The sequence below is a fragment of the Sus scrofa genome, chromosome 7 (assembly GCF_000003025.6).
Source record: "Sus scrofa isolate TJ Tabasco breed Duroc chromosome 7, Sscrofa11.1, whole genome shotgun sequence".
Taxonomy (NCBI): Eukaryota; Metazoa; Chordata; class Mammalia; order Artiodactyla; family Suidae; genus Sus; species Sus scrofa.
The window spans coordinates 75,154,365-75,169,687 of record NC_010449.5 but is presented as its reverse complement, the minus strand read 5'-3'; the positions used below and the strand labels follow the sequence as shown (position 1 = coordinate 75,169,687).

Below are 15,323 nucleotides of genomic sequence, written 5' to 3'. Positions count from 1 at the left end.
CCGAAGCCTCATTTAATCAAGGCCCCAAGGGAGCTGTTCATTTTTCTCATCAAGAAGTGGATTTCCGGAGTTCCTGTCGTGGCTCAGTGGGTAACGAATCTGACTAGGAACCTTGAGGTTGTGGGCTCAACCCCTGGCCTCACTCCGTGGGTTAAGGATCTGGCGTTGCTGTAAGTCACAGACACGACTCCAATCTTGGGTTGCTGTGGCATAGGCTGGCGGCTACAGCTCCAATTCAGCACATAGCCTGGGAACCTCCGTATGTCTCATACTGAGTGAAATAAATCAGAAAGAGAAAGACAAATGCCATATGATATCACTTGTATCTGGAATCTAATGTATGGCACAAACTAACCTTTCCACAGAAAAGAAAATCATGGACTTGAAGAATAGACTTGTGGCTGCCGAGGGGGAGGGAGTGGGATGGATGTGGTGCTTGGGGTTAGTAGATGCAAACTATTGCCTTTGGAATGGATTAGCAATGAGATCCTGCTATATAGCACTGGGAACTATGTCTGGTCACTTACGATGGAGCATGATAATGTGAGAAAAAAGAATGTATACATGTAGGTATAACTGGGTCACCATGCTGTACAGTAGAAAATCGACAGAACACTGTAAACCAGCTATAATGGAAAAAAATAATAATCATTATATTAAAAAAGTTAATTTAATAATAAAAAAAGAAATGGATTTCCAATATAATCTTAGTTCATTGTTAATTACCAAATTGTGTGAATTGTTTGTTGTACTAATAGTACATTTTATACTAACAATTTTGAAATTTGTACTACTAACAATATATGGAAATTCAACCTAGAAGAAAAAAATTGTTAACTTTTAGCACCTTATGATCACAGGAAATGTGTAAAAATTGTTTCGGCATTCTCACCACTGAGACTCAGGTTCAATCCCTGGTGCAGGAACCTCTGTGTGTCACGGTTCTACAACCTAAGTTTTCGTGGACTCCAAGCTGGGGATTTTCCTTCTAGGGTCTCCACCCCCCCATCACCTAGGAGTGAACCTGACCTTTGGGGCTCTGAGAGTCCAGCCTGGGTGAGGTGGGGATGACTTTGACCAAACAGGGACAGGCAGACCCAAGCAGGCTGAGGACAAAAACAGCCCTGAACAGCAGGCATGGCCCTGAAATGTGAACTAGAACATAGTCTGAGCTGAAGACACAGACCTAGAGGGTCAAGGGGACACAGGACTGAGGGAAGGATACAGGCCGCTGTCAGGACACACACCCATGGCAGGAACCCTGCTGACGTGGCAGCCCTCTGCCCTGGCCCCTTATTGCCCCCCGCCCCTCTCCCCCGCCTGCCAGCTGCCAACACAGCTCTGCTCTATGTCTGCCACACCTGTCACTGCCTGTCCTTGTCCAGGGGGGGCCCCATCAGCCCCTCCTCAGCTGCCCAGCAGAGCGAGCTGTTAGTGGGGAGGGGAGGGAACATGGAGCGGGGGCCGGTGGTGGGGGCAGGGCTGGGGGCCGGGGCCCGGATCCGGACACTGCTGGGCTGCCTAGTCAAGGTGCTGCTGTGGGTGGCCTCTGCTTTGCTATACTTTGGAAGTGAACAGGCTGCCCGCCTCCTGGGTAGCCCCTGCTTGCGGCGCCTCTACCACGCCTGGCTGGCAGCCGTGGTCATCTTCGGGCCCCTTCTGCAGTTCCATGTCAACCCTCGGACCATCTTCGCCAGCCACGGCAACTTCTTCAACATGTGAGTCCACTCGAGGCCGTGGGCGCTGGCTCCCTGGGCTCTGGGATCCCAGCTCCCTCCAGGTTTCTGTCCTCCTGCCAGTCCAGGATACTAAAAATAGGCTGGGAGGTTGAAGAGAAGGTCAAGGGGGGAGGGGAACAGAGTCATGGGGGTACAGGAGCAGGGCCGAAGAGGAAACACAGGCCCCAGAAGGCTGAGTGGGCCGCTGAGGAGTTGGCCAAGTTTAAATGCATGCAGTTGGTGGCTGGAGAGCACAGGAGACAGAGACCCAGGGATGATGGGTGGGACTGGAGACAAAGCTGTAATGGAAACAGAGCAGGGTGGGGAGATGGGGCTCAGGGACCTCAGGAGCTCTCCCTCTTCTCTGCCCACAGAAAGTTTGTGAATTCGGCATGGGGCTGGACGTGCACCTTCCTGGGGGGCTTCGTGTTGCTGGTGGTGTTCCTGGCTACACGGCGCGTGGCAGTGACAGCGAGGCACCTGAGCCGGCTGGTGGTGGGGGCCGCCGTGTGGCGAGGGGCCGGACGGGCCTTCCTGCTCATTGAGGACCTGACCGGCTCCTGCTTCGAGCCTCTGCCCCAGGGCCTGCTGCTCCACGAGCTGCCAGACCGCCGCAGCTGCCTGGCGGCCGGCCACCAGTGGCGAGGCTACACCGTCTCCTCCCACACCTTCCTGCTCACCTTCTGCTGCCTGCTCATGGCCGAGGAAGCAGCCGTGTTCGCCAAGTACCTGGCCCATGGGCTGCCCGCCGGTGCGCCCCTGCGCCTCGTCTTTCTGCTCAACGTGCTGTTGCTGGGCCTCTGGAACTTCTTGCTGCTCTGTACGGTCATCTATTTCCACCAGTATACCCACAAGGTGGTGGGTGCCGCAGTGGGCACCTTTGCCTGGTACCTAACCTACGGCAGCTGGTATCATCAGCCCTGGTCTCCGGGGAGCCCGGGCCATGGGCTCTTCACTCACCCCAGCCGCAAGCATAACTGAAAGAAATAAAGGCACGTTGGGCCTGGCTCTGGCTCCACTCATCATTTGCTTGGTGGGACCTGCAAAGGATGGGAAGGGTAAGGAAAGGGTAATTGTCACCAGGGTTCCTCAGCCATTGCTTGCTGTCACTGACCTTGAATATCCTTATGCTGCTTGCTATCCCTCCTGTTGTCCCTTCAGTCTCCTAGTGCCTGCAAATGTCAAGCTATCTGGGGCTCTGATGTCAAGGACTGGCACTGCTAGGCCAGGTGACAGTGCCCTTAGGTATGGGTGGCATTCCTGCTGAGCAGTGCTCCATCTCCAGCCTGGTGGATTCGTTTTTCCTGCCTCCACCACCAAATCCCCCTTCTGCCCTCCTCAGGGGCCTTCCTACCTTGTCTTCCTGTAGGAGGTCTAGGTGTGCTCATCTATTTAGCATATGATTCTTCATTGAGCCAGGTGAATGAGAAGGACAAGGTTTCTGCCATTTGCGGGTCCACGTGTTACTGCCTGATGATAAACTCACAAATAATAATAGCAAACTTTTATTGTGCTTACTCTGTGTCAGGCACCATTCTAAGTTCCTCTAAATTCTTTCTATAAATTTACATATTTAGCTCTCACAACAACACTATGAGCTAGGTTTGGTAGTGTTCCCATTGTAGAGTTGTGAAAATGGAGGCACAGAGGTTAAGTAACTTTTCACAGCTAGTAAATATCAGAGCCAGAATTACTAACCCAGGCGGTATGGGTCTGTTGTCTGTGCTCTAAATCATGGATAAGCAAATGAAAGCCCTCTTGTGGCCACTGTTTGTATGGCCTGAGAACTAAGAAATGGTTTTACACTTTTTGTTTGTTTTTTGTTTGGAGGGGGGTTGGCTGTGCCCACAGCATGTGGGAGTTCCTGGGCCAGGGAATGAACCCACTGAACCCATGCCACACCAGCAACCTGAGCTGCTTCAGTGACAATGCCAGATCTTTAATCCATTGAGCCATAAGGGAACTCTGGTTTTACTTTTTTTGTTTGTTTTTTTGTTTTTTTGCCTTTTCTAGGGCTGCTCCCGCAGCACATGGAGGTTCCCAGGCTAGGGATCTAATCAAACCTGTAGCCGCCAGCCTACACCAGAGCCACAGCAATGCCAGATCTGAGCCGTGTCTGTGATCTACACCACAGCTCACGGCAACGCCAGATCCTTACCCCACTGAGCAAGGCCAGGGATCGAACCCGCAACCTCATGGTTCCTAGTCGGATTCTTTCACCACTGAACCATGACGGGAACTCCCTGGTTTTACATTTTTTAATGGTTGAAAAAAAAATCAAAGAATATTTCATAACATGAAAAGTCAATGAAATTCCAATGCCAGTGGTCATAAATAAAATTTTATGGGAACTAGCCATGTTAATTCATTTAGGTATAGCTATTTACCTGCTACAGTGGCAGAGTTGGGTGGTTTCTAGAAGCACTACAAAGCCTAAAATATTTACTATCTATCCTTTTATAGGAAAGTTTGCCAACCCCTGGTCTGAACCACACTATCCTCAAAAAATAAACCGGCTACTATCAGAGAAATAGTGCTATGAAGGTCCATAAAACAGGCTGCTTTCTAACAGACTTGCAGGGAGTTAGGAGCATTCTCTGAAGAGGTGACATTTAAACTGAGAATAGGAATGACATCCTGGGCAGGGGAAGGGTGTGTCTGGCAAAAGGATTATCCAGGGCAAAGGACCCGAGGCAAGAATGATCCTGACACTGACAGGTCTGAAAACAAAAGTAAAGCCTGGGTAAATTAAATGAAAGAAGGACAAAGCAGTGGAAAGTGAAGTTGAAGGGCAATTAAGTGCCAGGCACACCTCCTGGGCCAGGAAAATCGTTTGGACTTCTTTCTAAGGTCAGAAGGAAGCTGAGAAAGTTTTAAGCAAGAGCAGCGAGGTGGAGTCCCACTGCCCTGTGGAAAGTGGGTTACAGAGGACTGGAGTCCACAAGGGTCAGAAGAGAGCTGACTGCGGCCTGCAATGGGCTGATGCTAAAGTCTGAATGTCACTGCATGAGCCAGACGATGCCCGTGGAGCCAGGGTCCACACTGGCAGGGCAAAGGAAAGGAGGCCAGGTTGCTCCACCACCAAGTAAAGAAGGAAGAGAGCCAGATAAGGTTTATCACGGTCCCAGGCCGAGTTGGGAAAGAAGAGAGGCAGAGGGCAGTCAAGAGGAAAGGAGACGGGGACGCGGAGGTGGGAGGCGGGGAATGCAGAGGCGGGCACCGGCCTGGGGGCGGGGGGGGGCGGAGTCGGTAGGCGGGGAGTCGAAAGAGTGGCGGAGATGGGGAGGCGGGGCGGGGCGGTGTCGGGACGGTGGAAGCGCTCCTCTCCGGCTCTAGGGGGAGCCGCGACTGGGCCGCTTCCCCGAGCCCCTCCTCCCCCGCGTCTCTCCTGTCCCCGCCTCCTCCAGTACCTCCACTCCCACTACCCAGGAAGGCGGTGCGGGGAGCGAGCGCTGCTTTCGCTTTCCCTTCCCTGTGCCCACTCCTCGCTCCGCGTGCGGCGCTAGGCCCCCTCCCCGGCCATGGCCACGCTCAGGGTCCAGCCCGAAGCCCAAGCCAAGGTGAGCGCTGCGGGTTCGAGGAAGATGCCCATCAGGGAGGCGTGGCTCCGAAAGGCTGAAGGTGTCCGTGACCCGCCCCCCAGCCCCCCAGCCCCCCGACTCGAGTCGGGGTCAGTCATCCGAGCCCTCGTGAACCCTGCTGCCCCGAGCACCTGAGCCTGGGGAACCTGGCCAGGTCTGCTTGTCGGGAGAGGGAGAGGCGAGGCGAGGCGAGGCGGTCGAGGTTCAGCGGGGTGAGGTGAAGCAGAGCGCCGGCGTGGAGGGGAAGCCCGCTGGCCCCGGGGGCCCGGGCCCACACACAGACGGGGTGCCGGCCCTGCTCTGCCCCCACGGGAGGCCCGGGGCCCCACTCCACAGAGCGCTTGGACCCCGCCGCAGTCGCAGTGTCTTGCTTCCATCACTCCTCACGCAGCCCAGGAGACCCGAGGGATCAGTTCCCACTTGAACCCCTCAGCCTTCACCGCCAGGAACGTTCTCGTTCCCAAAACTTCTCCCCACCCGGGATCCTCTCCACCCTTCCCTAGGTCAGGCCCTACACAATCCTTAGGGTCCTCGAATGAACTGGCCATAACGCCAGGTGTCTGAGGGCTGCCTATGTCCTGCAGGTCGATGTGTTCCGTGAAGACCTGTGTACCAAGGTAAGACCTGCCTGGCCCGACCCACCCTTACCCAATCCCGCTGCTCAGCCCTTCCTCGCTGGACAGTGGCAGCCCTGCTTCACTGCCTAGAAAGGGCATTTGATTCTGAACCCCCCATCCCTCCCCACCCACACCACACAGACAGAGAACCTACTCGGGAGCTATTTCCCCAAGAAGATTTCTGAGTTGGATGCATTTTTAAAGGTACTGGGGCTGGGCAGGGAGTAGAGTGTAAGGGCCCCAAGGGAGAGCCTGGGGGGCTATGAGAGGGAGGAGGTGAGAGCTCGCCCTGCCCCCATTCCTTCTTCCACTCTGCACCAGGAGCCAGCTCTCAATGAAGCCAACCTGAGCAATCTGAAGGCCCCATTGGACATTCCAGTGCCTGATCCGGTCAAGGAGAAAGAGAAGGAGGAAAGGAAGAAACAGCAGGAGGCAAGTTGGGAAGAGCCAGAAGGAGGGACCCAACCCTCGGGAAAATCAGGCTGAGGCCTGACTCCCAAGTGCCCCCCTCTCCCTGCAGAAGGAAGACAAAGATGAAAAGAAGAAGGGGGAAGATGAGGATAAAGGTATCATTGTGGTGGAAGGGATTTGCATCTTACCTCCCAGGAGTTCCTTCCTAAGGATGCCTCTTCCCTGCCCCTCACAGCCCCAGCCATGTGACTGACCCAGTGTCCACCTCTTAGGTCCTCCCTGTGGCCCAGTGAACTGCAATGAGAAGATCGTGGTCCTCCTGCAGCGCCTGAAGCCTGAGATCAAGGATGTCATTGAGCAGCTCAACCTGGTGAGCCCTCCTCGTTCTACTCCCAGATTTCAGATCAAACCCTTTGTCCTCCTTTGTCCATGCCAGTTAGGGCATGGCACCTGCCAGCTCTTTACAGGCGAGGGCACAACAAGTGAAGCCAGAATACCCTGGGGCTCCGAACAGACCTGACATACTTCTCCCCACTGTGGTCAGAGAAACAAAGAAGGACAGGAACCTGGGATTTGGGGCGGGGACTAATGGGGCTTTGATGCCATTCCTTCCTCCCAGGTTACCACCTGGTTGCAGCTGCAGATACCTCGGATTGAAGACGGTAATAATTTTGGAGTGGCTGTCCAGGTGAGAGTGCTACCCCACTCTCCTGCCTTCCTTCTCTCTCCAGTCCATGCTGTCTTCCACTTCCCCCCTTGCTTTCTTTCCCCAGGAGAAGGTTTTCGAGCTGATGACCGCCCTTCACACCAAACTGGAAGGCTTCCACACTCAAATCTCCAAGTGAGTGACTTGCACCCGCATGCTCTGCCTTTGGCCGGGATTGAGGCCTGGGCTCCCTCCTCCTCCCACTCCACACCCTTCTCCTTCCCACAGGTATTTCTCTGAGCGGGGCGATGCTGTGGCCAAAGCAGCTAAGCAGCCTCACGTGGTAGGTGAGGCCTAGGTCAGGGTGCATGGGAGGAGGGACACCTTTGAAGTCAGGCCTGACCCGTGTCTCCCACAGGGTGATTATCGGCAGCTAGTGCACGAGCTGGATGAGGCAGAGTACCGGGATATCCGGCTGATGGTCATGGAGATCCGCAATGCTTACGTGAGCAGGGAAGGGCAGGGGTGGGCAGGGACCGCTTTCCCAGGCCACCCACTCCCTGATGCACGCCAGGGGGGTGAAGGGTAGCAGAGCTCACAAGGCTAGAAACGGGGAACATCCACTGGGGGCCTGTGGCTGACCGCCACTCCTCCCCGGCCCTGTAGGCTGTGTTATATGACATCATCCTGAAGAACTTTGAGAAACTCAAGAAGCCTAGGGGAGAAACAAAAGGCATGATCTATTGAGAGCCTCCCCTCCTTCTGTGATGGGTCCAGCAGACCTTCCTGACTTTTACTGGGGACTCCAGGCTTTCCCCACCTTCTGCCTGTTGAGGTTTCTCCCTCACCTTGCCTCCCAGGCACAATAAATATAGTCGTACCGTTGCCCAACAGCCCAAGTCTCTTTATTGAATCCTGGGCCTCCCCTCTGGCCCTGGCTCAGGTCTTTCCACTGGTGGAACCAACCCACTGGGTGATCTGGACGTTGAGCTGCTGGTTGGTCCAGTCCTCCCGGATGTCATCAAGATGGCAGTCAAAGTCCACAAGGTGCTGGTGGGCCCGGCCCTCTAGTAAGGCTCCCACCATCTGCCGTGACTCTTCCCAGTCCCTCCACATCACTCTGAAATAATAACCCCCATGGAGGTCAAACTCAGCAGGCATTGGGGCCAGACACTTGGCAGAGGTTGGGGTCTAGAGAAGGACCCTTGGGCAGAACCAATGACAGAGGAGGCCCAGGAGCTGTGGGCTTCTAAGAAGAGGTGGAGGGAGTGGGGCACTCACAAGTTCTTGTCCTTGGGGACCCAGCGGAGACCATGGTTCTCCAGGACGATAACTGGGGGCACATGAGGCTGGGGCACCAGTTTCTGATTATCCAACTGTGTGGACAAGGAAGGGCAGGTAAGGGTTTCAAGGATCCCTCTTCCTACTACTTTCTTTCCAACTCCCCACTCTGAAACCCAAGCCTCACCATAATGAGTACTGCGTCAGGAAAGAATTCTGCAATCCGCCCAGCGATTTTCAAGGCCAGGGGCCCAGGGCTGTGTAGAGGGAAGATCAGAGTCGTGAGGAGCCTACTGTGGATAGACCCCATCCGTCAGAGCTGGGCCTCCCAGGTCCCATAGATGTGGTTGCAGCAATGGCGTTTCCCTGTAGCTGGCCTGGGGGGTATCAGGCTTACTTGATGCTTCACGCTTAACTGCCCAAAGCTTGAGTGCTGTGGAAAATAGGTGCTCGGATACTGCTGGTGAGAGTGGAAATCTAAGATAGTCTTTTCTGGAGAGTAAGTTGGTATAACCAACCAAATTTATACTGTATACTATATATATGCTGACCCAGAAATTCTACTTATTAAAGAATTTACTGTAATAATAGGACAGTGTCTATAATAACGAAAAACTGGAAACAACCTCAATGTTTAATGTAAGGCATTAAATAAATTATGGTACATCGGAGTTCCCGTCGTGGCGCAGTGGTTAACGAATCCGACTAGGAGCCATGAGGCTGTGGGTTCGATTCCTGCCCTTGCTCAGTGGGTAAAAGGATCTGGCGTTGCCGTGAGCTGTGGTGTAGGTTGCAGATGCGGCTCGGATCTCGCGTTGCTGTTGTTCTGGTGTGTAGACTGGTGACTACAGCTCCAATTCGACCCCTAGCCTGGGAACCTCCATATGCCGAGGGAGCGGCTCAAGAAAAACACAAAAAGACAAAAAAAAAAAAAAAAAAAAGTTATGGTACATCCATACTGATGCTGTATAGCTGTTACGGTAAGGTAGATAATAGTGTAATGATGGAAAGGTGTCAGATATTTATTAAGGAGGAAAAAGCAAATTACAAAACAGTATCAGTTGATCCAGATACATGAGTACTATGTAAGTAGATAACTTTTTCTACATACAGCTGACTGGTGAACAACGAAGGGGTTAGGAGCAGAGACCCTCCTGCAGTTGAAAATCTGCAGGTAACTTTATAGTGGTCCCTCCATTACAGATTCTGCATGGGTATTCAACCAACTGTTTCACCTATTAAGGTCCGCAGGCAGCTCAAACCCATCTTGTTCAATGATCAACTGTATATATAAAAAAACTTTCTTTTTTAAAAAGTTGCTGCTTGGGTTTCCTTTGTGTTTTTTCAGCACTTGTGGGGGGGGTGCATCTCAGTTAAAGCAGGTGTCAGCCTGTTCTTACTGAAACGTAGTTGTCCTCCCCACCCCCAGGGAAACATGTTTCCTTACATTTCCTCACTGCAGTACCAGCCTAGTGCCTGATGTACAGTGCCTACTCCTAAGCTTTTGATGAAGGAAAAATGGAGAGAATGACTAAGAAGGGTTCTCTTGACTCCCCCACCCCATAACCCTTAGCCTTCTGCCTCTGGCACTCACCTCTGGTCGTCCAAAGCTGCATTGGCATGGTAGTACCCTGCCACTACCAGCCCGGCCTGCGCGCCCCACACATCCACCTGCCATGGGAAAGGGACCATCAGTAACTAAATCGTACCGCCCGCCCCGTGGGTGCGCACTATTGCCAAGAGGCCAGGGATGGGCTTAGGGCTGTTAGGGGCTGGTTAGGGTGGTAGGTGGGCGTCCAGCGGCGGCACCTGGTTGAGGGCGACCTCCAGCATGACAGACAAGGCCAGGTGGCTGTGGAACAGGGGGACACAGTCGGTGAGGCACAGGCATTCTCCCGACCGCGGCGCGGGCGCCAGCAATAGCCCGTTGACAGCGGCATGCGGGTAGCGGGCGGCGTGCAGACACATCTTCACGTAGGCCCGGGCGGAGATCTCCACCTCCCCCATGGCGAGCGGGGCCCCCAGCTCTCGTCCGCGAAGCCCCCTCCAACGCCCGAGGGCCCTCTTGGGCCCTTCCCCGTGCCTCCTCACTTAGGTTCGACAGTGGCGCTGACCCAGCTCAAAGACAGCCCACCGGCTCCCGCCGATCTCAGCCTGGCGACCGGCCCCCACCTGGCCCGGAAGGCGGGCGGCCTGGATTGCATGCTGCAGCACCGAGCTCCGCCTCCCCCCGCCCCCAAGTGGCGGCCACAGAGAAGAGCTTGCCTCGGGGACACGGAACCTGCGCCTCCAAGCCTGACCAGCTTCTGGAGTCCCGCCCACGTAATGATCTTTGATAGGTTTAGAGTGTCTCGTTTTGCCCAATCACCAACCGCATCCAATCTTGCCCCGCCTTTGTCTCCGGCGGCTGAAAAAGAACCCACAACGGTAGAGAGCTTCCCTCAAGCTGATTGGCTAGGCTACCCCACTTCGGCTCCGGATTGCAGGATGACTGCGTCTGTTATCTCTGCCGCCCGCCCCTACAGGCCCAGCTGGGTGGAGCCCGCGTCCCGCGTCGGGTGTCTTTGGAACCGTGGAACTTCGAACCAATGTGAGTACACAGGGGACGCCTGACTCCTACTATAGAATGAATGGGTTTGTGCTCTAGGGCGGCTCTGCCACTAACTAATGAGCCATGTTACTTTTGCAATCACAGGTTATCGGGCCGTTGGTTTCCTCAGTGTAATATCTACAGAAATAAAAACGGCTTTGACTGCAAGCGGGGGTAAAGGTCAAAAAGATTTTTATAGACCCATCCTTCCGATAATGTCCTGTGGTATAATTTCCTTAAGCCAAAATGTTTTGGGAGCGTTTTTTTCCCCTCCCAGCTCTTGAGAAGGAACCCAAGCATAATTTTCCCCGGGGAAGCCTCATTCTCTCTTCAGGCTTGCTCTGAGCTGATGGCAAGGGTGGTTTCTTTCTTCATTCCCTGATCTCAGCCGCAGAGCTTTCCCTCTATCTGTCCAAAGTCTGATTATTCCTATAAGGTTCTGCCCAAATGCCGCCTCTTTCAGGAAGAACTCATGAGACCTTCCACATGGAAAAAATCTTGTGAAATCCCCAAATACAGATTATCTTCATGGCTGTCAGGCCATGTAACTGTTATTTAGGATAACTTCTTAAGAACAGGATGGACCTCTTAACTCATCTCTGTCTTCCTGGCACCCCTCCCTTTCCCATCATCGCATTCACATTTAGTAGCTGGACAGAGGTGACACTTTGCTTTCTTTTTTTATTCGTCTTTTTGTTCTTTTAGGACCGCACCCACGGCACATGGAGGTTCCCAGGCTAGGGGTCCAATTGGCATTGTAGCCGTCGGCCTACACCAGAGCCACTGCAATGCGGGATCTGAGCCATGTCTGCAACCTACACCACAGCTCACAGGCAACCCCGGATCCTTAACCCACTGAGCGAGGCCAGCGATTGAACTCACAACCTCATGGTTCTTAGTTGGATTCGTTAACCACTGAGCCATGACGGGAACTCCCACTTTGCTTTCTGAATAAATGACACACACCAGAGGTGATCCACACAAAGTACAGGTCATTTATTTCCCTTACAACCCTGGGCTCAGTACATTGATGGCTTTTCTTCACCCTTTGGGTTGACAATTTTCTCCAGGTTGCTGCTGATAATATGGTAAAGCTCAGCCTGGAAGAAAGCCAGAGGGCAACAGTCAGGTTCCTGGCCTTTCCTTTGCCCCCTCATCCACCTCCCTTAGGGGCTTACTCCAGACTCACATAGAAGGCCCTCAGGTCCAGCACCATGGCCCTGAGCTCCCCATGGGCTGCCTCATCTCGTTCGTGCACCAGGGCCCGGTAATCCATCTGGGATGTGGGAGGCAAAGCTGAGTCAGCCCCATGGGAGGTTGGGACATTCATCTGGTTTCCTCATATAGGGAATAGGTAACTTGAGGAATGAGCCCCTTCTCAGCACCAGGAAATGGGATCCCACAAGATCCAGCAGAGAAAGGAGGTAAAGTTTTTGAAGCCCAAGTTTGGGGCAATGGTTTTGGCTTAATATTCTCCACATTGGGAAGGTCACAGACAAAACAAGGAGGACCATTGTGCCCTCTTCCTCATCCCACCCCCAGCCAGTCTCCAATAACAGGCTGGTGGACTATCCACTCACTACATGGGTCTCCTTGGAGGCCTTGGCCACAGCATCCCCACGTTCTGAGAAGTACCTGCCGAAAGCAAGGGGAGTAACCATAGGAGTGGGTGTTCAGAGAGAGATAGTCCCTCAGACCCTTCCCAAGGCCCCCCATTATCCCGATGGGCATGTCCCGCTTTGGGAGTCCCCACAGAATGTCCTTGCAGACCCCTGTGCTGGCCCTCCAGCTGCCCTCACTTGGAAATGGTGGTCTGGAAGGCTTCTACTTTGGTCTTGACTGCATTTACCCTCTCCAGCACCTTTTCCTGTGGTGACAAAAGAGATGGGAGGCAAAGAAAACACTTCATCTTGTCCCTTTTTCACTCACTGTCTACCTCCTCCTCGCAGTTCATATCTAGTCTCTATCCCTTACTCCCCAAGACTCTTCCTGCTCTCAGCATCCTCACAGACCCTTTCTCACCTGGACTGCCACCCCAAAGTCATTTCCATCCTCAATTTTGGGGATCAGGTGCTGGATCCATGTGATCACCTACAATAAGAGCTATCATGTAAGAATCATTCAACAAAATTCTGTTCTTAGTACGGTTACTTCCTAAAAATAGCTACATTTAACTGAGTACTTATTATTTGACAGGCACTGTGCTATGTATTATATATCTCATTTAATCTTCACGGCAACCTTTCAGGCTTGTACCCATTTAAACAGATGAAAATGCTGAGTCACAGAATGTCTAAGTGACTTACTTAAGGTAACCAATTAGGTAAGTGATAGAGTCAGGATTCGAATGAAGGCAGTCTCCCTCTAGGGTCCAAGCTCTTAAACCAACTCACTGTATCAGAGCACCTGCACTGTGTACCTGCTACAGCAGTAGGTTCTGAGGTTATGGAGGGGGATGCAACACAGTTTGATTTAGAGGGTACCACTGTAATATCAGAGGTCTAGCAGAACAAGGAGAGCAAAAGTTATCTAAACACAAGGCACAGAAGGAAGCTCCCTATTTTGAGAATAGGTTCCTAAAGGAAGGACTTGGAACTCTGAAGGAGATCAAGGCATGGCCTTGCTTGTCTTCTCTTTCTATGTCCCCCAGTTTCCCAAGCTTACCAGAATGCATTTTTCTTTGAGAGTCCAGACTTCTGGCTTAACCAGGCCAAGCAAGGCCAGGATCTTCTCGTTCCCAGGGAGAAAGCCACACTTAGGGACTGTGAGAAAGAGGAGATTTAGATCCCTTCACATCCAGCAATCAGTGTGCCATTTCTCTTTCCCTAACCTCCCCCCTTCCCCTCTTACCTTCTTTCTTCTCCTGCTTATCTGTTTCCATCTAAGGAGAAAAGGGGGGAAGAAACTTTAGAAAAGTCATGGAGGTTGGCAGACCATTATGTACAGTGGATTTATAGCCCAAGCCCTATGCCCTAAGTGCCTCACCTCATCATCCTTGGGTGGGGGGTCTGGGATGGGGATGTCCAGCGGGGCCCGGAGAGAAGTGAGGTCGGTCACGTTGAGGGAGTCCTCCTGCACAGAGCTCACTGTCAGGGACTGCCCAGCCTCTTCCCGTCCTCCTGAGTCACAGCCTTCCCCCACACACATCGTACCCACCCTCCTCCTCCCAACCTAGGCTGAGGCTTGGCACTATCCTAATGTTCCCAGTCCACTACTCGCAACTCTTCTCTGCAGTTGGAGCCCAGCTGTTAGCTAGAGAGAGTGGATGGAGAGGAGAGGGGCCATGGGTTGGGACAGAAGAGGTTCACTCTACTCACTTGCAAGAGCTGACTCAGGTATATGATTTTCTGAGGCAAAAATCTGTAGAGGAATTCCTCAGCCTGCGGGTTATGTTTCAAGGGTAAGAATCACAGAAGACACTCAGTGAGAAGTCTGAGGAGTGGGACTGGAAGGGCCCTTGGAAATCTTTGAATCCAATACTTACAAATGAGGAAACTGAATCCCTGAAAAGTGAAGGGAGCAAGCTGGGAAGTGGTAGAACCAAGGTTAGAACTGTGGTATTCCCGCTTTGGGGCTACAGCTTTTCCCTTCACACCGAAAGATGGGAGAGGAAGTGGCATAAGTGGGGAAGGTATTAAGAGGGGTCAAAGTAAAAGAAGAGATTAGTAACTAGGAGCTTATCTTGGGTGAAGGTTGATAAGGGAAGTAGGGCCTGGGTCGAGGGTGGGTTTAGGGGTCTGGGAAGTTGCAATGCTCAGGAATTGGTCTGAGATTCTGCGTCAAATCACTTGAATCCAGAAGACTTACCTCCTGGAAAAGATTTTGCCTGAAGACATCCACCTGCAGAGAGAGCAGTACCCGGATGTTGGTTAAGGGTCTCACTTGCCCACAGTAAGACCCCACCCCCAACAGGATGCCCTCCAACTTGGCTCAGGCCTTTCCCACTACAAGCCACATTTCCCTGGAAGCCCCTGCCCAAGGTAGAGACTGCTCAGAGGGCAGGAATCTGGGACTCTCGGGACAGAAGTGAAAGCACTTAGGGAGGTTGGGGGATTTCTCTGGCACGGCCTTGGTCCCCTGGAGCACCCAGTTTGGCTTCCATTCGGGAGGGCTTTTGGACCCTTCCTGGCCTCCCGGTTCCCCATACCTGTTTGCGGGCTTCCCCGCTCAGGCGCACCCCACAAGGCTTGGCCATGCTGCTCCAGTTGCTGCTAGATCTCCGGTCTCCCCGCTCGCAGCCTGGGCTTTCGCTTTCACTCCCCACGTCCAGGCCCGCCCCCCTCAACCCCGCCCCCTTCCTTCTTTTCCCCCTCCCCCTGGAAGGCAGCAAACTGTTGGGAGCCCCTCTGCCATTCTCGGCCTGTGCGACTAGGAGAGGCGGTGCTGACTTGGTCACAAGCCCAGGGGCTGTCCAGGGGAGGGGCTAGGACAAGTTGGACCGCGGAGACTGAACAGGGGCTGTCCCTTGGAGAAGGGGCG

General features: G+C 53.3%; 4 protein-coding genes and 1 long non-coding RNA gene across 8 annotated transcripts; 2 read left to right on the top strand and 3 right to left on the bottom strand.

Annotated features, from left to right (window-relative positions):
- On the top strand, positions 1,448–2,702 carry FITM1 (fat storage inducing transmembrane protein 1). The gene is given in 2 exon segments (NM_001128470.1): positions 1,448–1,718; positions 2,093–2,702. Coding segments are annotated over 2 exon segments (873 nt in total). The 5' UTR covers positions 1,448–1,452; the 3' UTR covers positions 2,700–2,702.
- LOC110261592 lies at positions 1,950–3,616 on the bottom strand. The gene is made up of 2 exons (XR_002345920.1): positions 3,073–3,616; positions 1,950–2,758 (listed from the first exon to the last, which is right to left on the bottom strand). It is a non-coding gene; the product is annotated as an uncharacterized LOC110261592 (long non-coding RNA).
- PSME1 (proteasome activator subunit 1) lies at positions 5,157–7,858 on the top strand. The gene is given in 11 exon segments (NM_214304.1): positions 5,157–5,278; positions 5,884–5,916; positions 6,058–6,120; positions 6,238–6,348; positions 6,437–6,482; positions 6,600–6,697; positions 6,947–7,015; positions 7,101–7,168; positions 7,262–7,316; positions 7,392–7,478; positions 7,640–7,858. Coding segments are annotated over 11 exon segments (750 nt in total). The 5' UTR covers positions 5,157–5,239; the 3' UTR covers positions 7,721–7,858.
- EMC9 (ER membrane protein complex subunit 9) lies at positions 7,771–10,538 on the bottom strand. 3 transcript variants are annotated; one of them, XR_002345919.1, is made up of 5 exons: positions 10,346–10,454; positions 9,849–9,925; positions 8,442–8,511; positions 8,255–8,349; positions 7,771–8,093 (listed from the first exon to the last, which is right to left on the bottom strand). XR_002345919.1 is itself a non-coding variant. In XM_001928271.4 (5 exons), exons 1-5 carry the CDS (start codon positions 10,259–10,261, stop codon positions 7,913–7,915), a joined length of 621 nt encoding a protein of 206 aa, XP_001928306.1. In that variant the 5' UTR covers positions 10,262–10,538; the 3' UTR covers positions 7,857–7,912. The 3 variants fall into 3 exon arrangements, 2 of the variants coding, with proteins under 2 accessions (XP_001928306.1, XP_020954873.1); XM_001928271.4 differs by having other exon boundaries at positions 7,857–8,093; positions 10,064–10,538; XM_021099214.1 differs by lacking the exons at positions 9,849–9,925; positions 10,346–10,454 and having other exon boundaries at positions 7,857–8,093; positions 8,442–8,579.
- PSME2 (proteasome activator subunit 2) lies at positions 11,817–15,118 on the bottom strand. Of its 2 annotated transcripts, NM_214279.1 has the most exon segments (11): positions 11,822–11,944; positions 12,034–12,120; positions 12,425–12,479; positions 12,644–12,711; positions 12,867–12,935; positions 13,509–13,606; positions 13,695–13,725; positions 13,830–13,916; positions 14,162–14,224; positions 14,652–14,684; positions 14,992–15,093. In NM_214279.1, coding segments are annotated over 11 exon segments (720 nt in total). In that variant the 5' UTR covers positions 15,040–15,093; the 3' UTR covers positions 11,822–11,863.

Coding starts and splice junctions, on each gene's coding strand:
- EMC9 (XM_001928271.4), bottom strand. CDS start 10,261: ATGGGGGAGGTGGAGATCTCCGCCCGGGCCTACGTGAAGATGTGTCTG. Junction 9,926..10,063: donor TGGAGGTCGCCCTCAACCAG/GTGCCGCCGCTG, acceptor TTCCCATGGCAG/GTGGATGTGTGGGGCGCGCA. Junction 8,094..8,254: donor GTCCCCAAGGACAAGAACTT/GTGAGTGCCCCA, acceptor TTATTATTTCAG/AGTGATGTGGAGGGACTGGG.
- PSME2 (XM_013978159.2), bottom strand. CDS start 15,039: ATGGCCAAGCCTTGTGGGGTGCGCCTGAGCGGGGAAGCCCGCAAACAG. Junction 13,726..13,829: donor CCCCACCCAAGGATGATGAG/GTGAGGCACTTA, acceptor TTTTCTCCTTAG/ATGGAAACAGATAAGCAGGA. Junction 13,607..13,694: donor TAAGCAGGAGAAGAAAGAAG/GTAAGAGGGGAA, acceptor TCTTTCTCACAG/TCCCTAAGTGTGGCTTTCTC.